This window comes from Ostrea edulis, chromosome 8 (genome assembly GCF_947568905.1).
Source record: "Ostrea edulis chromosome 8, xbOstEdul1.1, whole genome shotgun sequence".
Taxonomy (NCBI): Eukaryota; Metazoa; Mollusca; class Bivalvia; order Ostreida; family Ostreidae; genus Ostrea; species Ostrea edulis.
Window position 1 is genome coordinate 53841753 of NC_079171.1, and position 27500 is coordinate 53869252.

The 27500-nt window shown below is 35.6% G+C and overlaps 2 protein-coding genes across 8 annotated transcripts in view; one reads left to right on the top strand and one right to left on the bottom strand.

Annotated features, from left to right (window-relative positions):
• LOC125662686 (uncharacterized) overlaps nt 1-11611 on the top strand; it is a 25950-nt gene extending 14339 nt beyond the window's left edge. For both annotated transcript variants that reach the window (XM_056146467.1, XM_056146468.1), the window contains 3 exons: nt 1064-1187; nt 3483-3647; nt 8281-11611. In XM_056146467.1, coding sequence (XP_056002442.1) covers nt 1064-1187; nt 3483-3647; nt 8281-8478 — 487 coding nt within the window. In that variant the 3' untranslated portion in view covers nt 8479-11611. The remainder of the gene's footprint in view (nt 1-1063; nt 1188-3482; nt 3648-8280) is intronic.
• Nucleotides 11612-15146: 3535 nt separating this feature from the next.
• Nucleotides 15147-27500, bottom strand: part of LOC125661261 (uncharacterized) — a 49296-nt gene continuing 36942 nt past the window's right edge. For 2 of the 6 annotated variants that reach the window (XM_056146461.1, XM_048893231.2), the window contains exons 12-13: nt 24049-24213; nt 15147-19759 (exon numbers count right to left, since the gene is read on the bottom strand). In XM_056146461.1, the coding sequence (XP_056002436.1) occupies nt 19562-19759; nt 24049-24213 (363 nt within the window). In that variant the 3' untranslated portion in view covers nt 15147-19561. Of the gene's footprint in view, nt 19760-24048; nt 26994-27094 lie in introns of those variants that run through there. The other 4 variants (XM_056146463.1, XM_056146464.1, XM_048893228.2 and 1 more) reach the window with 4 other exon arrangements.

The window sequence follows — 27500 nt, forward strand, 5'->3', positions numbered from 1 at the left end:
AGCATCAGTGGGACAAGGGGGACATAAGTTGTAAATTTCAGGACTCCTGCACCCCTGGGGCCCTAGGGGTGGGGCAAAAACTGCCCAAAATTGACCAATTTTCAAAAATCTTTTTCTCAAGAACCACACACGTGTAAGAAAAACTAAATGCATGGTGATGAAGAGCAGGAAGTCCTCTACCAAAATTGTAAATTTCATGATCCCGGGGGTAGGGGTTCTGACCCCAGGGCAGGGCCAAACTTGTTATATAGTGCTTATGTGTAAAACACTTGAATAACATCTTCTTTAGTGCTATTTATACTAAATTGAAACTAAATGGATAGAGCAAGTAGTCTTTTACCAAAATTGTAAATTTAATGATCCCCAGGGTAAGGGTTCTGACCCCAGAGTAGGGCCAAACTTAGTATATAGCATTAATATGTAAGTTTGCTGATACTGTATAAAATCCAAATGCATACTTGCAGATGTTTTAATGTTAATATGTACACCTATTATTTAAAGCCTTTCATCAGTGAGGACAGTGAAGTTTTAAGATCACATCTTGTTTTATGCTGTTGCTGAACATTAGAATTTAGCTTAGATATTCAGAACAGAATTTTTTTTTCTAGATTTCATAGCCCTTGGAAGTAGTGATACTTTTTCACTAGAATTCAGATGACCGATAAGGCCTGCATGTGGGCCTCTTGTTCAAAATGGTCCTGTGGCTTTCGAATAGAGAAAAATTGCCAACATTTTGATCAAATTGGGAAAACCTAGTCAATATTGTAAATATGCTAAATATATCATATCAAACAAGAAATCAAACACAAATTGATGTCATTCTTCTATTATTTTCGACTATTCTTTCCAATTCATCTAAATTTGATGCATCTTTGTCATGTCGTAAGCGATTCACATTGAACTTATTTTTTAACAAATGTGTTTTTCGCCAGTTTTTATTATTGAGAAAAGTGCAAGTTAAATTGGGAAAATATTGGTAATTTTTGGGAGGGGAAAGGGCCGATATTCGGACCTAAAATGGGTCTTAAAAAGTCACTGATGATATGATGCATATTTGTTTCAGGCAGCAAAGAAAAGTAGAAAGAAAACTTGGGAAGAACATCATTGGCTGTGAATCAGATGTATGTTTTCTGCAGTCATTGTTTTCACCAGGTACAGATGCTCCCCAGCTGGTAATGATGTGTGAGGTAATGTTTTATACTCCACTCAACCATAAAGCTTGTAAAAGTGAGGTAATGTTTTATACTCCACTCAACCATAAAGCTTGTAAAAGTGAGGTAATGTTGAATACTCCACTCAACCATAAAGCTTGTAAAGGTGAGGTAATGTTGAATACTCCACTCAACCATAAAGCTTGTAAAAGTGAGGTAATGTTGAATACTCCACTCAACCATAAAGCTTGTAAAGGTGACGTAATGTATACTCCACTCAACCATAAAGCTTGTAAAGGTGAGGTAATGTTGAATACTCCACTCAACCATAAAGCTTGTAAAGGTGAGGTAATGTTGAATACTCCACTCAACCATAAAGCTTGTAAAAGTGAGGTAATGTTGAATACTCCACTCAACCATAAAGCTTGTAAAGGTGACGTAATGTATACTCCACTCAACCATGAGGCTTGTAAAAGTGATAGTCATTCGGAATGAATAGTCATTCGGAACTCTATTTAAAAGTGAAAAGTCATTCGGAACTCTAAAGTGAATAGTCATTCGGAACTCTTTTTAAAAGTGAATAGTCATTTGGAACTCGATCTTTATATTAAGGACAACAGACAAGAAACACATGAGTTAGAGTGGAAGAAACTTTCATATTATACATCAAAGGAAGGATTTTGAAGTACAAAATATCCGGAATATCAACTGTGAAAATGCTAAGAAAGCTGTGATCGGTTTACTCGGCAGTATGTTGCATCGAAACATCCTGAATTTTACATGACTGGTTACGTAGTTAATCAGATAGTGGAGTTTTTTTCCAAACATTGAAATATTTTTATTTATGTACAGTGTACAGTGTAACTTGTACAGTGTAACTGATAATAAATTATGATTAATATTTCCCTCTTTTAAATATAATTAAAACTTGATATATAAATATATGGTCACAGTCACTGATTTTGTACACTTTATGTTAAGTCTGAATGCATGTTTAGTTAAACTTGATATATAAATATATGGTCTCAGTCACTGTTTTTGTACACTTTATGTTAAGTCTGAATGCATGTTTATTAGTTTTTATTCATATTCTTTTACAGCGCATTTTTTTCAACAGAGTTCAGGATTAGATTTCTTGAATAAATTTCAAACTTAGTTTGAGTTTTCTTTTATTTGAACAGTCAAAATTTGAGTAAAATCTCTGACTTAGGTATACATGCCCAAGACCGAGTGTAATGTCAATATCGACGACATTGACAAAGAAACGGTAACGATTCGATATCGATACGTTATTGACGATATCGACAGTAAGGGGAACTCATTTAGTGCAACATAGCAAAATTTATACACAAGTGTAAAGAAATATAGTAGCTAGGACAGTCATAAGGAATTGTTTAACAATATTGATTCAATAACAACACGATATCGTCAGTAAAGGTATGTGATTATTAGAGTGGTACATATCGATATCGGTACAATGTCATGTTTGGTTTGTCGATATCGTATCTTCATCGTGTCTTGGACATAACTCGACTTAGGTCCAAGCGTCGGCTTAAAATCTTATCCAGAAATCCAGACCTGATTTACAAATTTTATTTATAGAACGAAACAGAAAAATGGTTCCATGACAATTGCTGCGAGTCTGTAAATTACTGCGAGTCTGTAATTTGTGACATAAATGCCACGTTTTAATGTCAGTAGTAATACTTACACCTTTACCTACTAGTATATTGTACTGTGCATTTAGATATTATTATTATTTTAATATTCATTTATAAAGTGCAAAATTACAAATAGTTTCCATGCACTGTACAATGTTTGTGGTAATAATCAATGATAATATACTAATAAAAGACCTGCAAGAGCTATAAAGGAAATGATAAAACAATAGAAAGAATTTAAATAAAACATGGTTAGTAAAATGACAAAGTGGTCGACTTTGACTTGACAAGATACAATTGGCATACCGGTATTCTTATGCTGGAACAAAATTCAGTTTGCAAGAGCTTGTACATGGAATCCTTGATGTTACACTGAATTTTACATTCACAAGCCATATTCACGCTTGAACAAGAGTGTTTTTAGGTTCTTGCAGAATGCTCCATGTGCTTGAAGCTCTCGAAGTTCCAGTGGCAGTTTATTCCACAATTGTGGACCTAGTGTTTTTATGCAGTCGTAAAGTCCTAAAACGATTCAGATTTGTTTGCATGATAACCCTAAAATCATGATGGGATATATGTTTAGCATGGAAAAATTAAACTTCACAGATCAACCTTATTTCTTACAGTGTTAATGGTCTAAACTCATGAGTGTCATGATTTCTTTGGACAGGTTAAGAGAGATCCACCTTCCAAACAACCAAGACAGGAGAAAACATGGATAGAGAATAAAATTAGTTCCAAAGTTATGGGGCAAATTGGAATGGAACTTCTCTGTGAAAGTGCTGGATCCTATTTTTCACCAAAGGTTGCAGGAATTGTATGCTTGAGATCAGAGGTAATTGATATTTGTTGTTAAACACCATGCTCATTTCTGTCCTCAAGCATTTTCTGACTCACAGGCAAGGCTTAAAAAATATGTACATAAATATCCAAACTACAATGAAAGAATGGACTTGTTTGTATACTCAAAAAAACACACATTGTTATATAGACACAGTGCTATTTAGCTCTCTGTTGTACATGTAATAAGTGATGTGCAAAAAAAATTGATTTGGAAAATTTGGTATTTTGATTTTCATTTTGTCTAAAACAAATCTAAATGAAAGGTAAAAATAACGAAGAGTGATCAATTAATAATGAAGATAACAAACTATAAGCAATACATTAATATTAACGGCAAACTAATGACTCAACTTTATGACAGATGGGATGGTTCCAGATTCTTAACTTTCCATATTTATGTAGCAATATTCCATTATCACCTGATAAAATCTCTCAACTGATTCAATATGCAAGAGCTTGTTCTGCATATAATCAGTTTTTAAATTTAGGCAGGCTACTGACAAACAAGTTGATGGTGCAGAAATTTTAACAGTCTCCTTTAAAGTCAGCATTTGACAAATTCTATGGTCGTTATAAAGATCTAGTTTGCAAGTACAACCTATCATTGGGTCAATTGCTGTTTGACCTGTTTCATACCGATTGTTAGGCTGTTCTTCGCACGCTGATTTTGACTAAGGATAAATCCGTTTACCTGATTAAGATATAGAGCTTACGGCGGGTGTGACCGGTCGACAGGAGATGCTTACTCCTCCAAGGCATCTGTAAATAGGGTGGGGTCATACAAAAATCTTTTTCTGAAGAACCACTGGTTTAGAAAAGTTGAAATTTACATGAAAGCTTTCTGACATAGTGCAGTTTTAAGTTTGTAGACTTGAACTAATATTTTAAGAGAATTATGATGAAAATGTATCAGAAATGAACTAAATAATTCTATGCTTGCTTTGTGCAAATAATTAAACAACAAACAAGTTAATTTACATCCTCATGTGGTGCATATATACCGGAATACTTCATGTAAGCAATATGAGGGAAAAGATGTCCAACATTTTTCAAGACTTCAAAAGAATGATCTTTATTGACCCCTGTTACAAATTGTGTACAGGTAGTTACTTTTTTAGCTCACCTGAGCTGAAAGCTCAAGTGAGCTTTCCTGATCGCTTTTTGTCCGTCATCTGTCTGTCTTCTGTTAAACTTTTCACATTTTCGACTATTCTATTGAAGTTTGTTCAAATCATGGCCCCTGGGGATAAGATGGGGCCCCAATAGGGGATCAAAGTTTTACATACAAATATATAGGAAAAATCTTCTTCTCAAGAACCACTGAGCCAGAAAAGCTGATTTTTACATGAAAACTTTCTGACATAGTGCAGATTCAAGTTTGTTCAAATCATGGCCCCGGGGGTAGGATGGGGCCACAAGGGAGATCAAAGTTTTACATACAAATATATAGTTAAAATCTTTTTCTCAATAACCACTGAATCAGAAAAGCTGATATTTACAAGAAAACTTTCTGACACTGCAGATTCAAGTTTGTTCAAATCATGGCCCCCGGGGTGTAGGATGGGGTCACAAGGGGGGGGGGGGTCAAAGTTTTACATACAAATATAGGAAAAGGCTTTTTAATCTTCTTCTCAAGAACCATTGGGCCAAAGAAGTTGACATTTACATGAAAGCTTTCTGACATAGTGTAGATTCAAGTTTGCAAAGGGTAGTTTGGGCCATAATAGTGACTAAGGTTTTACATGCAAATATATATGGAAAGTCTTCAGATATGGGCCAAGGTGACTCAGGTGAGCGATGTGGCCCATGGGCCTCTTGTTGTCTTTTATGATAGGCTTTTGTTATTTGACACCATCTCATGGATATGTTTTTGGTACCATGGTCTTTTATGATAGGCTTTTGTTATTTGACACCATCTCATGGATATGTTTTGGGTACCATGAATAGTGACCATTCATCTTGAACCTTTATGCTCCCACGACTTTTGAAGCATTTATGGATAATTTCCTCAAGCCGATGTGTCGTGTTCCTAGTTTGTGATCTTGAAATTCCAGATATATGGTGAAGCATAATACTTGTGCATGGACATTTTGTCCTACCATACTTTCATGATTCGGAATTAAAACTCATTAGATGGTGCTATTTATACCCTACTTCATTGAAAGTCGTGGACGAGTCGACTCTGAGGCTGTCGATGCATTGGATTGATCACCTGTCGTTCTTCAGAACCACTTCAATCAAACTTGACACAAATTATCCTTGGGTAAAGAAGATTCAAGTTTGTGCAAATAAGGATTGATTGATTGATTGATTGTACATTGTTTAGCATCCCTCTCGAGAATTTTTCACTTATATGAAGACGTCACCATTGCTAGTGAAGGTCTGCAAAATTTAGGCCTATGCTTGGCTCTTATTGCCTTTGAGCAAGGAGGGATATTTATCATGCCACATCTGCTGTGACACGGGACCTCGGTGTTTGCAGTCTCATCCAAAGGACCGCCCCATATAGTTGCCTCTTACGACAAGCAAGGGGTACTGAGGACCTATTCTAACCTGGATCCCCACAGGAGTCATATTCTTTTTAAACGGGAGTTAATGAAAAACCCGTAAAATAGGATGGTAATTTATATATTTAAAATCACTGGACCAGAAAAAGTGGAAACTTAAGGTAGTGATTGCAAGGCATCACGTGGTTTTTTCATGTAGTATCTAAAAAGAGACTATTTTCGTTTCCGATTCTGGAATGCGTTAAGTGCTTAAGCATCAGTAATAATGACAGACGATGGAAACAAAGACTTGTCAGCTATAACCAGACACAGGGTAAAGTGAAAATATGTTTGGAAATATACAAATCAAATACAATACAAATGCAAAATCCCTTATGTTTTAATTATCTTTTAAATAATAGTCATTAGGCCCTAAGTCTCCATGATACATACCCCACCCCACCCCCTGTTAATTTTCAGCACGTAAACTGCGAGGCCTATTAAAATCATGATATATAATGCTATGAATTTCATAACCTGTATATAGTGTTAGTGCACATAAATCTAAAATGCTACTATGTAACGTGGGTGTTAGGAGAAATCAAAAACTGTGTATTCTGAAATGCAACACTTGCTGTTAATATCTTTTTCTCAATTAGTTCAGTTATTTCTTATATGAAAAATAAGCAAGTTTTGTTGTCGTTTCATAATCACTTGGTTTGAAAGGAGAAAAAATAAAGACATTGCAGGTATCGACGTCACAAGGCACAGTTTTGGAGAAGGCTTATATAGGCTGCAAGCCTGCTGCCTAATCTTTTTATGTTTCATACATAATAAAGTATTGTTTAAATTGAAAACCATATAATTATGATAACTACAAAATATGTAAAAATATATTATAAAAAAATTCATAGATTCATTAATTTTCAATGACCCATGCAAACACTACCTTAAACGATAGCTTCCTGACATAGTGTAAATTTGATCCAAGTCTGTTCAAAATCATGACTGTTGGGGTAGGGTGGGTCCACAATATGAGATTAAAGTTTATATTCAGATAGGGAAAATATTGAAAATCTTCTTCACAAGAACAACAGAATCATGATTAGTCATATTAATTTGCAAGCACCACCTACTGTGGTCCCCAGAAGTAGGGTGGGGCCACAGTAGAGGGCTCAAGTTTTACATACAAATATTTGGGTATACAATGTATAGGAAAAATTATTTTTCTCTCGAATAACAGAACCATGTTTAGTCATTTTAATGTACTGGCATTGCCAGATAGGGCAAATTCTCATTTCTTCACATTGTGGCTGCTGGAAGTGGGGTGGGGCTAATGCAAGGTGAAGATAACGAACAGTGATCAATCTCATAACTCCTACAAGCAATACAAAATAGATAGTTGGGCAAACACGGACCTCTGGACACACCAGAGGTGGGATCAGGTGCCTAGGAGGAGTAAGCATCCCCTGTTGACCGGTCACACACCCCGTGAGCCCCATATCCTGATCAGGTAAACAGAGTTATCCGTAGTCAAAATCAGTGTGCCAAGAACGGCTTAACAATCGGTATGAAACACGTCAGACAGCATTTGACCCAATGCGAGGTTATATTGACGAACTAGATCGTTATAACGACCATAGAATTTGCGAAATGCTAACTTCAATCGAGACTGTTGAAATCCCTGTACCATCAACTTGTTTGTCAGTAGCTTACCTCGATTTAAAAACTTACTATACCCAGAACAAGTTCTTGCATATCGAATAAGTTGAGATATATAAACACCATATGCAGGTGATAATGGAATATTGCTACATAAATATGGGAAGTTGACGATGGAGAAGCTGAAATCATCCCGTTTGTCATACAGTTGAGTTGTCAGTTTGCCGTTAATGTCTACTTTCAATAAAATATCTAAGTAGGAAGCAGAAGTGGACGACTCTGTGGTGTCCTTTATTTCGAGCTCACAGGGATATATCAAATCGATATATGTGTTTTACAAACATTTCTTGTTTTGTTATTACATGTATATATTGATCCAGTCCAAATAAGGTGTAGATTATACAGCTTTGTGTTATTCTTAACATGTTTGTAGAGGTGTATTGTTTAAATGCAGGACTGCGTTTGTTGTATTTGCAGATTATGTTCCTGTTCTTGGACATTACAAAAGATCACATCCAGGCCCTAGAAGAAGACAAATCTTTGGAAAGAATGAATGCTAAGATATCATACACAGAAATCTATGACATTCTAAAACCAGAGGATAGATCTAAATTTATGGATATTCTGTTATATTTTGCTGCTATCCAGAGCTGCAACTTCAATTCTCTACTCTAAATCAGGCTTGTAATTTGTTACTGTGGTCAGTTAATTACAATTATTCATAATTCTATGGTACATTTGATTTAAGATGACCAGACAAATAACAGCTAGTTCTGTATATGTAATATATTGATCTGCAACAACTATTAAACATGCAATTGTTTGACTTTTTAGCTCATCTTTCTGTTCACCATCTGTCTGTAAACTTTTCACCTTCATCTTCTTCAGAAGCACTGGACCAGTTTCAATCAAACTTGGCACAAATCATCCTTGGGTGAATGGGAAGCACAAATCATCCTTGGGTGAAGGGAATACAAGTTTATTGAAATGAAGGATCATGTTCCTTTCAAATGGGGAAATATTCAACAAAGGTAGAAATAGGATGGTCGTTTAAAAGCCTTCTTCTCATGAAGCACACTGGGCCATTAAGTTGCAATTAGTATGAAATTATCCTGATATAGAGAAAATTCAAGTTTATTTACCCCCCCCCCCTCCCCGAGTAGGGTGAGGTCGCAATAGGTTTGCTGATGCAGGATTGAAACTGGGTGCATATGTAGAAAAGAAGAAGAAAAAAAAAAAAAGGGTATAAGTCCTGAATTGCACAACTCTAGGGTTTTGACTTAAGGATGGGTCCAAATTAATCATCTCATTTTAATTTTACATATATTATGTCTTTCATCAGTATGGGTACTTTCAGGAACATTTAAGTTTTAAGAGAACATCTTGTTTTATACTGCTGCTGAACATTAGAATTTTATACCTTAGATACACAGTAGGATTTTTTCTTTTTAAATTTCTAAGTTAATATTCCCAAGTGATATTTTTTACTACTACTCAAGTGAACAAGAAGGCCTGTGGGTCTGTTATATTTTGTATATAGAATTGTTATGGCAAGGCCTTTGATATTATACCATGATCTATGTGACGGGGACTATTTTGAATTTAAGCAAACTTTGACCAATTTAAATTTGAATCAAACGTGGTACAAAATACCCTTTTTGTAAAAGGAATTAACTTTGTTTAAATGAATGGTCATGTCCTTTTGAGAAAGGTGGGGGGTATGAAAAAAAAGCACATTTGATGTGTGTCTTTTAAATTTTTTTCAAGAACCACTGCACTAGAATGCCAATAATTACAAAGAAGCTTTTTTACGAAGTTTACTTTCAAGTTTATTGATACCTTATTCCCAAGGACTTACAATGGGCCACTGGTGGAATTTACAGGGAAAAAATCGAATACTGTAAACGTACTTTTTTCCACGGGTTCTTAAGTCCGCGGAATCACAATTTCTGTTTATTCCGCGGGTAGAAAATTGGGCGGATTTCTTAGATTGCCACTTAATGTACTTCATTTACTTTAAGTATGCTGGGATAAATTTCCGCGGAAAATTTTTGACCGCGTACATAGCGTAAATTAATACCGCGCGGAAAAAAGTACTTCTACAGTATTTCTCTCAGGAATCATTCAGCCAATTTCAACCAAACTTGATACAAAATATCCTTTAGTAATGGGCATCAAGTTTTTTAATGGAGTGCGAGACCTATTTGCTGAGGGAGATATTGGTGGGAAAGATAAAAATTGAGTGCTTTTCTTCCAAACTTCAATACAAATTTTTAACTGAATGTTAATAGCACTGTCCTATGGATCTCAGAATTTCATAGATGATTGTCATTACAACCTCACAAAATCTCACATTACTTTTATAAATTAAAATGTATTATGCCATTCTGGTTCAATGAGGGCTACATGTAATATTTCTTCTTCACGGTTTTGGTTCAGTGATTACTCTAATTTAATTACTATTGTTTATTGTTAACTTTAGTATTATTCTATGTCTTTTATACGCCCGTCTAAGACGAAATATGTTATGGCGATCGTATCTGTCCTTGCGATCGTTTGTCCTGCTTCGTTTCTGGCTCATATCTTAAATACTATGAGACCAAGAATCATCAAACTTTGTCAGAAGATACATCTTGGACAGAGGGTGGGTCGCATTTTGAATTAGGTCACTGTGATCTTTGATTAAGGCGACACAACAAAATATGGCAAAATCCTGTTTGACTAGTAACTCAACAATTATTTGGTCTACAATCACCAAACTTTGTCGCGGCCTAAATCAAGGTCACTGTGACCTATGATTAAGATGTTGTGTCATATATGGCATAACCCTTTTTGGAGTCCAGAATAAAAAGAAAACCACTTTATAAATGTGTGCATCTGTAGGGAAATGTAAATTGCAGCTTAAAGTAGGGTCATTATAAAACTTTTTTAGAATGGTATTTATTTAAAATAACTTCGTTGTAAGGGAAGTAATCCCTATATATTTAAGAGAGTAATGCAGTGTCTAATAAATTATTATTACATCAAGGAGATGCATCTGATTAGATCATCTGATACTGTGCTATTGATCGAGTTTAATGTAACAAGGCTATGGGAATAATTGGGGCATTTTTATACAACCTAAAATAAGTAATTCATACCATGTGAAAGAAATAATCTAAATGCATGTTGAAAAAAATGAAAATATGTTTTGAAGTATTTCTGAAGTTATTTCAACAAAGTCAATAGATGTTTTGACAAGTCAAATGCAATGTGCAATAGACACCTTAAAAGCTTGTAAGGATTGATCTTGCTTTTATCTCAGACCTTAGAGCAGAGCTTTGTACCAAATAAGGCTTACGTGATTTTGTGTCATGCATTACAGTTAATAAACATCTGGTGGGCGTATCATGTTTCATAGCAATTTATTTATGTAATCATTGTTCTTTGTTTTAGTTTAGTTTACATGCGTTTAGGATAATTGTACAAATCAGATCAGACGCCATATACATGTACAGTAATGATAATAGCTATTTCAATTGTATATGGTTTTTATATATTGAATAATTATTTATTGGATTTGAATTTTTAAAAATAGAAGTGGAATAAAATTGTATGCAGTAGTATATTTAGCAATTGATATATATAATTTTTTACATTGTGTACTTTTGATGATATTCAGAACCAATGAACGTGTACATGCTTGGTTCTCATGGTTTATTCAGTTGTTCCATAATATATATTTTTAATTGTTTTGTTTTAAAATTGATGGAATGTGTGTCGATATCTACAATAAATTTACAATGAACATTTCTAAATAGCAAGTAAATTGTGTTGTTTTTGTCACTCTGTTCAACATTTAAAATCTGGAATGTTCTTCATCTTTCAACCATAGTCCAGCTGGACATGTCATTACTGGTGATGTTGATACATAGTCCAGCTGGACATGTCATTACTGGTGATGTTGATATAGTTGAAAATGAGGACCTCAAATCACTTATTCTGAAAGGTCCTAAATACAGAGAGCCTGTCTTTAAATTGGCGACAGAACTTCATCTTTATTATGAATTATGTCGGAGGTTATGCCAGACGATGGGCTAAATTTGAAAAAGAAGAACTTGATACATTATCAGAATGGGTTAAAAGCATCAGAGGAATATTTAAATTCCGCATTAGACACATTTAAAAAAAAAAAAAAAAGTATGTACTGTCTATCCTAATATGTTTAGTAAACCAGAAGTGATTAAAGAATTAGATAGTTTACATGAGGAATACATTGTATGTTTTGGTTCCAGCTGACAAAGCTTGTAACAACATTGTCTTTGTTTATAAGGCTAATTATTACAACTGTATTTTAAACGAACTTGGCATTACTTTCAATTTTGGTAATCGTACTTATACTATATACAACTCCCCTCTCAAAAGATGAAATTCTTCAAACCCATGCTTCAGTTTTAGACACATTTAATATCCCAGTCAATGGGTCAAATGAATATGAGTTATCGTACCTATACTGGATTCCTAAACTTCATAAAAACCCTTACAAAGAAAGATACGTTGCTGGATCCAGTAAGTGCTCTACCAAGCCCCTATCTTTCCTCCTCACAAAAATATTAACAGCTGTGAAGGAGAAACTTCAAACTTGCTGTACGACTACATGTATATGCCAGAAGTGGTGTTAATCAAATGTGGATTCTGAAATATTTTTAAGAACATTTAGTAAACTTGAAATCGCAAAACTTTTCCCAAATCAATAACATCAAAACCTACGACTTTTCAACACTATACACGACCATTCCTCACGATAAATTAAAGGTTATAGACTTTTTGACATCATAGACAGTTAAATGCTTCTTCAACAAAAAAGGAAATATTCATATCTAGTGATCAGTCATCCCAAACTTACTATGTTAAACACCACTCTGATTCGACGCACAAGTACTTTGAAGTTGAAATAAAAAATATGCCAGAGTTCCTCATTGACAATATCTTCGTGGTCTTTGGTGATCAGGTCTTCCAACAGTCTGTTGAAATTTCCATGGACACGAATTGTTGCTCCTTTGCTAACGGACCTGTTTTTATATTCATATGAAGCAGAACTTATTCATAAACTTCTACGTGATAAGAAAAAAATCCCTTGCTGTGGCCTTCAATTCGACATTTAGATATATCGACGTTTTGTCTATTAACAATAACTTTCATTCATATTTTGATTCGATATATCCCTGTGAGCTCGAAATAAAATACACCACAGAGTCGTCCACTTCTGCTTCCTACTTAGATATTTTATTGAAAGTAGACATTAACGGCAAACTGACAACTCAATTGTATGACAAACGGGATGATTTCAGCTTCTCCATCGTCAACTTCCCATATCCATGTAGCAATATTCCATTATCACCTGTATATGGTGTTTATATCTCTCAACTGATTCGATACGCAAGAGATTGTTCTGTGTATAGTAAGTTTTTAAATCGAGGCAAGCTACTGACAAACAAGTTGATGGTACAGGGGTTTCAACAGTCTCGATTGAAATCAGCATTTCGCAAAGTCTATGGTCGTTATAACGATCTAGTTCGTCAATACAACCTATCATTGGGTCAAATGGTGTCTGACGCGTTTCATAGATTATTTGGCCGTTCTTGGCACACTGATTTTGACAACGGATAACTCCGTTTATCTGATCAAGATAAACGGCTCACTGCGAGGGTGACCGGTCGACAGGGGATGCTAACTCCTCCTAGACACCTGATCCCATCTCTGATATATCCAGTGGTCCATGTTTGCCCAACTATATATTTTTATTTCTTATTCGTTTTCTTCACCTTTCATGGAAACATCACCATTGCCGGCACAAGGCTGCAAAATTTAAGCCTATGTTCGGTGCTTACGGCCTGTGTAGGTCGCACCTTACGACAAGCTTACTGAAGACCTATTCTAAACCGAGCCCTGACGACGACAACGTACACTGTAACAGTGATCAATCACTCCCACAAATAATGCAAAATGAACAGTTGGTCAAACACATACTCCTGGATATACTAGAGGAGTGATCAGGTGTCTAGGAGGAGTAAGCATCCCCCGGTCACCGTTTATCGCCATATCGAATTTCATTCCTATATATATATCACTGTGTTTGTGTCGCTCTGTTCACTTGTGACATTTAAAACTCAGTAAACTTATTGTACAGGATAATCGATGAATTGTATACAGAGCTGCAAAAGCAAAACATACAACAAATATTTATTGTAAAGAGGTATAGCGCATTTGCTGACGAAAAGGCCGACTCAGAAATCTAAATGGAAAACACCGGTTTCCAATAATAGACTGGCGTGTTATATTTAGATATAAGGCCAACGTTTTTTGATGTTTCGTTAACCAAGATTAACTGCCGCAGTTTATCATTACTGACATTTATATGAGTTGTTCTTTAATCAATAAACCATTTTCCTATTTGGAATGATGGACAGTACAATATTTTCATAGGTGCATTCATATTAATTACACACCAACCCTTTTACATGTGGCATTACTTAACTGACTGTCTTTTTCTGACATGACTGCAGCACCTTTAATAGATTTCATCAGTTCATTTGCCGTTGGTTGATAATTCGAGTGTTTAGCTTTGCCTAAATATCATATGACAGTTGCTACATGAGTTTTTATATTTACTCTTGAGAAGTCAAACTGTATAACAGTTCTTTTCCTCCCTTGACCTATTTTTACTTATTACATGCTGTGCATTTGTGCCCTTTTTCTTGTAGTATTTGTTTAGCTTTTCGTCAGCCACATTACGTTTGAAAATCCTGTGCACACAGGAACATGTTAGTGTAAACAAACGGAACTACAGTGATCTCCAAATTAATTCCTTTACTTTAAGTCGTAACTTGCAAATATTGGAAGTTATGATGAAAATGATTAATATTTGTTATAATATATGTATCACATTTATAACACACACGATCCAAAAAATGAAAAGCAAAAAAAAAAAAAAAAAATTGGGAAAATAGTGGACTTCAACTCGGAATGTATGGTTTAAGTGTTAGATTACCGAGCACCTAAACCATTAGGCCACCGAGGCATGTAAGTTTAAAGGTTTAACGTTTGACAGGCTGCTATATCTCAAGGTAAATTTTGAGAACGGTTTTTATTATCCATTTTCGACAAGAGGGCCACCTTAAACCAAATTTCCTCAAATGCACTTATGTACAGTCATACTCAAGTAAAACAATTTCAGTGTTTTATTTCTGGTTTAAGGTGGCCTTTTGCAACAGTTTGCAATTTTTTAGGCCCATTACGTTACATCTACTATATACTCTATATGATCACAGTGATGTTTACGCTCATCAAATAAAGATACTATCAACATATAGATATCTTTATTAAGTAATTTGGGTAAACAGAAGTATAAACTGACATGGTATAGCAGAATATTTGTAAAAAATGATATTCAAGAAAAAAGTATTTATGTAGGCGAAATTGCATACCAAGTGCGCTATACACCTTTATTGCACAAATGCGGATGTAAACACGCATTTCATCAATTTAAAAAAAAACGCAATACATAAATCCTGGAATCACTACTGGGTCTCCTATGTAGTATAGTATATTTCTATGCTTGTTATTGAATGTAAATGATCGCAGATCTAATGAAAGAAAAACTTGCTCACATACCCCACGCTTCAACATGGCTTGACAATGCCTCACATGAAGAATGGTAATATGCCTCACATAATGAATGGTAATATGTCTCACATAATGAATGGTAATATGTCTCACATAATGAATGGCAATATGCCTCACATAATGAATGGCAATATGCCTCACAATATGAATGGCAATATCCCTCACATAATGAATGGTAATATGCCTGGCAATATGCCTCACATAATAAATGGTAATATGTCTCACATAATGAATGGTAATATGCCTCACAATATGAATGGCAATATGCCTCACATAATGAATGGTAATATTTAATGCTCTGCATTACTGATGGGCAATACGACAACAATCATAATAAATAGCATTCATACATGTAACTGGATACACATAATTACAAATATTGATGATAACAGGATTTTTAAAGAGATCATATCATTAAATTCCTTTCATTGTTTAATTATACATCAAGTATGGAAAATTCCGTAAAATTATCATGTCTAAATTAAAGTCATCCACAACATCAATTTTTAGTAGTCTTCCATATGCTTACCTTTACATCCTACTGATTGTTTGAATGGCAGCATGTTGGGAGTATGGAAAAAGGGTTTTCAAATTGAAAAGGTATTTAAAACAATGTCAGTTTAAAAAAACAAGAGGCCCATGGGCCACATCGCTCACCTGGGCCCATATCTGAAGACTTTCCATATATATTTGCATGTAAAACCTTGGTCCCTATTATGGCCCAAACTACCCTTTGCAAACTTGAATCTACACTATGTCAGAAAGCTTTCATGTAAATGTCAACTTCTTTGGCCCAATGGTTCTTTTAAAGCTTTTTTCTATATTTGTATGTAAAACTTTGACCCCCCCCCCCCACTTGTGGCCCCATCCTACCCCCCGGGGACCATGATTTGAACAAACTTGAATCTGCACTATGTCAGAAAGTTTTCTTGTAAATATCAGCTTTTCTGACTCAGTGGTTATTGAGAAAAAGGTTTTAACTATATATTTGTATGTAAAACTTTGATCCCCCTTGTGGCCCCATCCTACCCCCAGAGCCCATGATTTGAAGAAACTTGAATCTGCACTACGTCAGAAAGTTTTCATGTAAAAATCAGCTTTTCTGGTTCAATGGTTCTTGAGAAGAAGATTTTTCCTATATATTTGTATGTAAAACTTTGATCCCCTATTGTGGCCCCATCCAACCTCCGGGACCATGATTTGAACAAACTTGAATTTGCATTATGTCAGGAAGCTTTCATGTAAATCTCAGCTTTTCTGGCTTAGTGGTTCTTGAGAAGAAGATTTTAAAAGTTTTTCCCTATATATTTGTATGTAAAACTTTGATCCTCCCCTTGGGGCCCCATCTTATCCCCGGGGGCCATGATTTGAACAAACTTGAATCTGCACTATGTCAGAAAGTTTTCATGTAAAAATCAGCTTTTCTGGCTTAGTGGTTCTTGAGAAGAAGATTTTTAAAGTTTTTCCCTATATATTTGTGTGTAAAACTTTCATACCCCCTTGGGGCCCCATTTTATCCCCGGGGGCCATGATTTGAACAAACTTGAATCTGCACTATGTCAGGAAGCTTTCATGTAAATCTCAGCTTTTCTGGCTTAGTGGTTCTTGAGAAGAAGATTTTTAAAGTTTTTCCCTATATATTTGTATGTAAAACTTTGATCCCCCCTTGTGGCCCCATCCTACCACCGGGGGCCATAATTTGAACAAACTTGAATCTGCAATATGTCAGGAAGCTTTCAGGTAAATTTCAGCTCTTCTGGCCCAGTGGTTCTTGAGAAGAAGATTTTTAAATGACCCCACCCTATTTTTGCATTTTTGTGATTATCTCTCCTTTGAAAGGGACATGGCCCTTCATTTGAACAAACTTGAAAGCCCTTCACCCAAGGATGCTTTTGGCCAAGTTAGGTTGAAATTGGCCCAGTGGTTCTGGAGAAGAAGTCGAAAATGTGAAAAGTTTACAGACAGACGGACAGACAGACAGACGGACGCCGGACAAAATGTGATCAGAATAGCTCACTTGAACCTTCGGTTCAGGTGAGCTAAAAATGACTGCAATTGAATTTGATTATATTTCTATTCATTGCTTAATTTTATGTAAATTGTTCAGGCCAATAAAAAAAATATTTAGGCTGACAAAGTGTGTTGCTTAGAACTACAAGAACCCCCAAAAAGATTGTGTCGTATATCGCCACATCTTAATTCGAGGTCACACTGACCTTGATACAGGGCATGACACACCTTCTTCCTCAGATACATTAACCGACTATGATTATTCTGGACCAAATAATTGTCCAGTTATGAGTTGGACAGGATTTTGCCATATTTGCCCATATTGTCTTTATCAAAGGTCACAGTGACCTAACTTCCGAGTGCGACCCATCCTCTACCAAAATATATCGGCTAAAACAGTTTGATGATTCTAGGTCTCATAGTATTTAAGTTAAGAGCCAGAAGCAAAGCGGGACAGACGGTCAGACGGACAAACATGATCACCACAACATATTAAAGACGGGCGTATGATTAAGCTACATGTACATATAAATACTAAAGTGAGGTTAACATAGTAACTAAGTAGAGAAAGCTATAACATAGTAACCAAGAGTAGGCAAAACTATAAAAGGTTTCTGTTTTGTTAATAATCCAAATATAGATTGATTGTATCTTGTTTAACGCCCTTTTCGAGAATTTTTCACTCATAATTCACACGACATGGGGATGTCTTGATGCTAATATGATTAACATGGCCTTTCTCTTCTGGGAGAAGGTCAAAGTCACATAGACCATGATATAATATGAAAAATCTTGCCATAAGAATTCTACATACAAAATATGAGACTCGCAGGCTTTATCGATCACCTGTCAGTGAGTATTAGGTATTATTATACTTTCATGTAAAATACTCGAACCTGATTGGTCGAGAAGCATTTGAAAAAACATATTGTTACCCTCTGAGAACAAAAAAAACACGTGCCCCAGGGTGATAGTATCTAGCAACGGGTAACAGTACTTGACAACGGGTGATATTATAAAAAATTATCACATGCGTCAAATTTATGCGCGTACGGTTCGCCGTAGATTGCTAGACGACGTCGTTTGAGCGTTTGTAATAAACGCGAGTACCCGCATCGAAATACGAAATATCGCATGACAGTGATTGATCAAATGTCAACAGACGTAAGTTTTTCTGCTTTCCAGTTTACATAACATTCAGTATAATAAAACAAATATTGCATGTAGTTGAGGGTAACATTGAAATTTTCACCCCTCGAGAAACCATTGTCAACCTCGGCTATGCCTCGGTTGACAATGGTTTTCTCGGGGTGAAAATTTTCAATGTTACCCTCAACTACATGCAATATTTATATAATAGTATCACTTGGGGCTAGTAACTTTTGAAATCTAAAAAAAAAATCCTATTTTGTATATCTAAGCTCTAATGTTCAGCAGCAGTATAAAACAAGATGTGTTCTTAAAACTAACATATATGTCCCCAAAGGTGCCTATATTGAAAGACTTTACATAACATAACATAGGTAACATTAAGATAAGATGATTGTGACCCGTCCGAGTGTCAAAACCCTGGGGTTGTGGAATTCACGACTTGCATCCTTTTCTGCTTTTTCTAAATATGCATTCAGTTTTTATCCTGCATCACAAAGTCTATTGTGACCTCACTCTACCCTAGGGGAACCATAAATTGCACAAACTTGACTTTACTCCATGTCAGGATAACTTCATGCAAATTGCAACTTTTGTGGCCCAGTGCTTATTGAGAAGATTTTTAAATGACCTCACCCTATTTTTGACATTTTTAATTACATGTATCTCTCATTTGAAGAGAACATGACCCTTCGTTTGAGCAAACTTGATGATTTGTACCAAGTATAATTGAAACTGGTTCAGTGGTTCTGAAGAAGATGCACCTGTTTAAAGTTTATGGACAGATGCCAGACAAAAGATGACAAGAAAAGCTAAAAAGTCAAACAAATTCATGTTAAATAGTTGTTATTTGTCTGGTCATCTTAAATCAATGTACCATAGAATTATGAATAATTGTAATTAACTGACCACAGTAACAAATTACAAGCCTGATTTAGAGTAGAGAATTGAAGTTGCAGCTCTGGATAGCAGCAAAATATAACAGAATATCCATAAATTTAGATCTATCCTCTGGTTTTAGAATGTCATAGGTTTCTGTGTATGATATCTTGGCATTCATTCTTTCCAAAGATTTGTCTTCTTCTAGGGCCTGGATGTGATCTTTTGTAATGTCCAAGAACAGGAACATAATCTGCAAATACAACAAATACAGTCCTGCATTTAAACAATACACCTCTACAAACATGTTAAGAGTAACACAAAGCTGTATAATCTACACCTTATTTGGACTGGATCAATATATACATGTAATAACAAAACAAGAAATGTTTGTAAAACACATATGCCCACCATGGTGCAAAATTGAAAAAGGTTATAAACCTGCATCATTTAATTGATAGTAGTGCCAAACCATTTCAAACAAGATGTACTGTGAGCAATACTCACTAAGAATACCCCCCGCTTACCCCAATCTCCCAAAGGGTGTTGTTAATGGGTATAAACTAGGAACACAGCATCTCCATGCGATGAAAAAAGCCGTTAAAGAATTTAAATGGAAACCATATTGCTACTTCGATGTCCAGTGCGCGTGACCTTTGACCTTTTGACCCCAAAATCGATAGGGAACATCTTCATCCCATGGGTAGTCAATATGTATAATATGGTGACTGTAGGTGGAAAGGATAACGCTTTAGAGCCCGGAAACCATATTGCTACTTCGATGTTCAGTGCGCTTGACCTTTGACCCCAAAATTGATAGGGAACATCTTCATCCCATGGGTAGTCCATATGTATGATATGGTGACGGTAGGTGGAAAGGATAACGCTTCAGAGCCCGGAAACCATATTGCTACTTCGATGTTCAGTGCGCTTGACCTTTGACCTTTTGACCCCAAAATCGATAGGGAACATCTTCATCCCATGGGTAGTCCATATGTATGATATGGTGACGGTAGGTGGAAAGGATAACGCTTTAGAGCCCGGAAACCATATTGTTACTTTGATGTTCAGTGCGCTTGACCTTTGACCTTTTGACCCCAAAATCGATAGGGAACATCTTCATCCCATCGGTAGTCCATATATATGATATGGCAACAGTAGTTGGAAAGGATAATGCTTTAGAGCCCGGAAACCATTGCGTCTACAGACGGACGGACATACGGACAACCCGATTCCAGTATCCCCCCCCCCCCCCCCCCAAGTTGTGGGGGGTATAAATATTGACCAGACAATATCGTCCTATGTCCAGAGTTATTTGACCATGTGACCTAAAAATCAATAGGGGTCATCTACTCCTCACAATGTATCAGTGTACTAAGTTTAATGTCTGTCAAGGAAAGGTTTCTCAAGATATTGAGTGGGGAGTATCTTCCTATGTCCAGAGTGGGAATGACCCTTAGCCTTTAACGTTTCCATCGATTGTTGTCCTGAGAAATTAATGCTTCATCTTTCTGTTAGTACGATTATACTGATTGACATACTTTGATCAGATTAACTTAAATATTGAATACAACAGATTTTCAGAGAAGTAGTTCCAAGAAATGTACAATATACGAAAAAATTAACCTTAAATAATTCATGAGATATTGATTCTCTGTCGTCTCGTACCTTCTGGGAACCACAATTTGAACAAATTTGAATATACCCTAAATGTTACTATTAAGCATTCGATTCTGTGAAATGGAAATTTCTTTTTAAAGTGTTGAATAAATAGGAAATAATTTTATCAAATGGACTAAAATTCTATATACAGAACCAGTTTTAAAAATGAAAAATAATGGATGACTTTCTAAAATATGCTTGATGACAAGGGGGATTAGACAAGGGTGTCCCCTATCAGCCCTCCTTTTTCTTTTAGTAACAGAAATCTTAGTGATTAGAATGAAATAAAACAAGAGATGTTTGTAAAACACATATGCCCCCCCATGGTGCAAAATTGAAAAGGGTTATACACACACACATCATTTAATTGAGAGTAGTATCATCAATTCAAAATATTGAGCAGACAATATCTTCCTATGTCAAGAGTGGATTGACCATGTGACCTAAAAATCAATAGGGTCATCAACTCCTGAAGATGTACCAGTGTACCAAGTTTGATGTCTGTCAAGCGAAATGTTCTCAAGATACTGAGCAGACAGTATATTCCCATGTCAAGTTTAACCCTTGACCTTTGACCATGTGACCTCAAAATCAATAGGGGTCAACTTCTCTTGAAGATGTACCAGTGTATCAAGTTTGATGTCTGTCAAGCAAAGGGTTCTCGAGATATTGAACGGACAGTATATTCCTATGTCCAGTTTGACCCTTGACCTTTGACCATGTGACCTCAAAATCAATAGGGGTCATCTTCTTCTAAAGATGTACTGGCGTACCAAGTTTGATGTCTGTCAAGCAAAGGGTTTTCTAGACATTGAATGGTCAGTATATTCCTATGCCCAGTTTGACCCTTGACCTTTGACCATATGACCTCAAAATCAATAGGGGTCATTTACTCCTTAGGATGTACCAGTGTGCCAAGTTTGATGTCTTTCAAGCAAAGGGTTCTCAAGATATTGAGCGGACATTATATTCCTATGTCCAGAGTAGATTGACCCTTGACCTTTTGACCTGAAAAACAATAGGCATCCTCTTCTACTCATAACTAACCCACATATGAAATATCATTATCATCAAGTGAATGGTTCTCAAGATATTGAGCGGACAACACATGGTCTACAGACCGACCGACCGACGGACCGACAGTTGCAAAACAATATGCCCCCTCTTTTTCAAGGGGGGGGGGGGGGGGGGGGGCATAATAACAGCACTAATGGTGTTGTGATAAATAATTCTGAAATAAAGAGTATACAGCACGCAGACGATTTAACGGGTGTGGTAAATAATGAAATTTCTATGAAAAATGCCCTAGATGAAATAAATAAATTCTGTGAAAGCGCTGGCTTTAAAATTAATATCAACAAAACTGAATGTATTTTGCTTGGAAGATTGAAAAATCAGTTTGAAGAAGTTTTTGGTATTAGAGTTACAAGTAAAGAGGTCAAGTGTCTAGGCATTTTTTTATGTTACGATAAAGAAGAATGTTACAATAAAAATTGGATGAGATTAATATATAATGAAATGGAAAACCTGTTTGAATCCTGGAAAAGAAGAAAATTAACACTTTTTGGCAAAGCATGCATAATAAATACACTTGCCATTTCAAAATTAACATATGTGTCGTCAATTCTATGTCTCCCTGATAAAGACTTTATGAAAAAAGTACAACGATTAATCTTGAACTTCATTTGGGATAAAAAAAGAAAGAATCAACATTTAATTTTGACCTTGAGGTCAAGGGTCAGGTCATATAGAGGTCATGAAGAAACCTGACACATCATCTCATGGTGATCCACCTGTGTGCTAAATATGGTATGCCTAAGTCAAAGAACAAAGAAGTTATGGCCTGGACACAAATCTGCACAGACAGACAGACAAGAGTGATTTTCCTATATAACCCCCCCCCCCCCCGAACTTCATTCGGGGGGTATAATTAGTTCATTTCTGATACATTTTCGTCACAATTCTCTTAGAATATTAGTTCAAAAATGGTCTACAAACTTAAAAATGCACTATGTCAGAAAGCTTTCATGTAAATTTCAACTTTTCTAAACCAGTGGTTCTTCATCAGAAGACTTTTGTATGACCCCACCCTATTTTCAGATGCCTTGGAGGAGTAAGCATCCCGTGTCGACCGATCACACCCGCCGTAAGCTTTATATCTTAATCAGGTAAACGGAGTTATCCGCAGTCAAAATCAGTGCGCCAAGAACACCCTAGCAATTGGTATGAAACAGGTCAAACAGCAATTGACCCAATGATAGGTTGTACTTGCAAACTAGATCTTTATAACGACCATAGAATATGCCAAATGCTGACTTTAAAGGAGACTGTTAATACTCCTGCACATCAACTTGTTTGTCTGTAGCCTGCCTAAATCTAAAAACTGACTATACGCAGAACAAGCTCTTGCATATCGAATCAGTTGAGAGATATAAACACCATATGCAGGTGATAATGGAATATTGCTACATAAATATGGAAAGCTGACGATGGAGAAGCTGGAATCATCCCGTTTGTCATAAAGTTGAGTTGTTAGTTTGCCGTTAATATTAATGTATTGCTTATAGTTTGTTATCTTCATTATTAATTGATCACTCTTCGTTATTTTTACCTTTCATTTAGATGATTTGTTTTAGACAAAATGAAAATCAAAATACCAAATTTTCCAAATCAATTTTTTTTTGCATATCACTTATTACAACAGAGAGCTAAATATCACTGTGTCTATATAACAATGCGTGTTTTATACACATACAAACAAGTCCATTCTTTCATCGTGGTTTGAATAATTTATGTACATATTTTTTCAGCCTTGCCTGCGAGTCAGGAAATCCTTGTGGACAGAAATGGACATGGTGTTTAACAACAAATATCAATTACCTCCGATCTCAAGCATGCAATTCCTGCAACCTTTGGTGAAAAATAGGATCCAGTACTTTCACAGAGAAGTTCCATTCCAATTTGCCCCATAACTTTGGAACTAATTTTATTCTCTATCCATGTTTTCTCCTGTCTTGGTTGTTTGGAAGGTGGATCTCTCTTAACCTGTCAACAGAAATCATGAGACTCCATGAGTTTAGACCACTAACACTGTAAGAAATATGTTTGATCTGTGAAGCTTAATTTGTCCATGCTAAACATATATCCCATCATGATTTTAGGGTTATCATGCAAACAAATCTGAATCGTTCTAGGACTTTACGACTGCATAAAAACACTAGGTCCACAATTGTGGAATAAACTGCCACTGGAACTTCGAGAGCTTCAAGCACATGGAGCATTCTGCAAGAACCTAAAAACACTCTTGTTCAAGCGTGAATATGGCCTGTGAATGTAAAATTCAGTGTAACATCAAGGATTCCATGTGAAAGCTCTTGCAAACTGAATTTTTATCCTGCATACGAATACCTGTATGCCAATTGTATCTTGTCAAGTCAAAGTCGACCACTTTGTCATTTTACTACCATGTTTTATTTAAATTCTTTCTATTGTTTTATCATTTCCTTTATAGCTCTTGCAGGTCTTTTATTAGTATATTATCAATGATTATTAGCACAAACATTGTACAGTGCATAGAAACTATTTGCAATTTTGCACTTTATAAATGAATATTAAAATAATAATAATATCTAAATGCACAGTAAAATATACTAGTAGGTAAAGGTGTAAGTATTACTACGGACATTAAAACGTGGCATTTATGTCACAAATTACAGACTCGCAGCAATTTACAGACTCGCAGCAATTGTCATGGAACCATTTTTCTGTTTCGTGCTATAAATAAAATTTGTAAATCAGGCCTGGATTTCTGGATGCAAGGTGAAGATAACGAACAGTGATCAAACTCATAACTCCTACAAGAAAATTATAAAATTTTAAGCCGACGCTTGGACCTAAGTCGATTTATGTCCAAGACACGATGTAGATACGATATCGACAAACCAAACATGACATTGTACCGATATCGATATGTACCACTTTAATAATCACATACCTTTACTGACGATATCGTGTCGATATTGAATCAATATTGTTAAACAATTCGTTATGACTGTCCTAGCTACTATATTTCTTTACACTTGTGTATATATTTTGCTATGTTGCACTAAATGAGTTCCCCTTACTGTCGATATCGTCAATATCGAATCGTTACTATTTCAAGATTTTGTTGTGACATTCTATCAACTATATTTCTTCATTGTTGTTTGTCTGTTTATTTAACACTGACTGAGATTCCCTTGTTATTAATATCGACGATATCGTGTCGATATCGAATCTCAATTGTAAAACAAATGGTTGTGCATGTCCTTGCCTGTATCATTCTGAGAATTGTGCAGATGTTTAGGTAATTTGCATTAACAAAGTATCCCTTGCTGTCGATATCGTCGATACCAAGTCGATATCGAATCATGATATTTATAAGTTTTTTATGACCATCCTTGCCACTGTTTTTTTTTATAGATGTGCATGTGTTTAAGCATTCTAAATTGATTAAGTTTATATTACTGTCGATATCGTCGATATCATGTCGATATCGAATCAGGATTGGTAAGCAGTTGGTGCAACAGTCGAATCCCTACTAAAAAAATTTAGGACAATGAATGCATTGTTTGGAGTTAAATCTAAAAATCTGCATGAACCTCGGGCAGAATTCTTAATAAATTCACGAAACACGATTGGTATCGATACAATATCGGAACAGTTTTGTCGATATCGATGATATCGACAAAACACCCAGCGTAATTTATGATGATTGACTTCAACAACAAAATCCATACAACTATCGATATCGATACGATATCAAACTGATATTGCCGATATCATCGATATCGACATGATAGTTAGGCTGTGGTAAATTTTCAATATTAATTATTTCACAAATCTCAGTCTATTACAAAAACTCCATATGGTTGATATCGAAACGATATCGACACGACATTGTCGATGTCGTCAATATCGACATAACACTCGGTCTTGGACATGTATGCCTAAGTCAGAGATTTTACTCAAATTTTGACTGTTCAAATAAAAGAAAACTCAAACTAAGTTTGAAATTTATTCAAGAAATCTAAACCTGAACTCTGTTGAAAAAGATGCATTGTAAAAGAATATGAATAAAAACTGAACATGCATTCAGACTTAACATAAAGTGTACAAAATCAGTGACTGAGCCCATATATTTATATATCAAGTTTTAATTATATTTAAAAGCGGGAAATACAAATCATAATTTATTATCAGTTACACTGTACAAGTTACACTGTACATAAATAAAAATATTTCAATGTTTGGAAAAAACCTCCACTATCTGACCAACTACGTAACCAGTCATGTAAAATTCAGGATGTTTCGATGCAACATACTGCCGAGTAAACCGATCACAGCTTTCTTAGCATTTTCACAGTTGATATTCCGGATATTTTGTACTTCAAAATCCTTCCTTTAATGTATAATATGAAAGTTTCTTCCACTCTAACTCATGTGTTTCTTGTCTGTCGTCCTTAATATAAAGATCGAGTTCCAAATGACTATTCACTTTAGAGTTCCGAATGACTTTTCACTTTAGAGTTCCGAATGACTATTCATTTCAGAGTTCCGAATGACTATTCACTTAAGAGTTCCGAATGACTATTCACTTTAGAATTCTGAATGACTATTCACTTTAGAGTTCCGAATGACTATTCACTTTTAAAAAGAATTCCGAATGACTATTCACTCCGATTATTGAAAGACAGACGACGGAACGCTAGGGGGACAAACGATGAATGCTTTTTAAACATGAGTGGTTGGTCAACAGTGAATGCAAAATGATGAATGCAGAGCACCTGGAGAAATGTAAATGCACAGAAAAATAGTAAAGCAGAATGTTTCAGGGACTATATTGCCATAAATAAAACATGGAAATTAATGTTTAAATAAAACTTACCGATGTTTTCCGAACATTTCTAAAAATTTAATTATGACTGTAGTAATGTTATGAAATGGATACACATTTTGTATATGGAGGGGGTTTAAGGACAATAGGACCATGCTACTTGCTTATAAATTTCTTTCCAGCAGAGAAAAAATACCGTCCACTATAAATTGGGTAAAATAGATTGATTGATTATTATTTTACGTCCCTCTCGAGAATATTTCACTCATATGGAGACGTCACCACTGCTGGTGAAGGCCTGCAAAATTTAGGCCTATGCTCGGCGCTAACGGCCATTGAGCAGGCAGGGATCTTTATCGTGCCACACCTGCTGTGACACGGGACCTCGGTTTTTGTGGTCTCATCCAAAGGACTGCCCCATTTAGTCGCCTCTTACAACAAGTAAGGGGGTACTGAG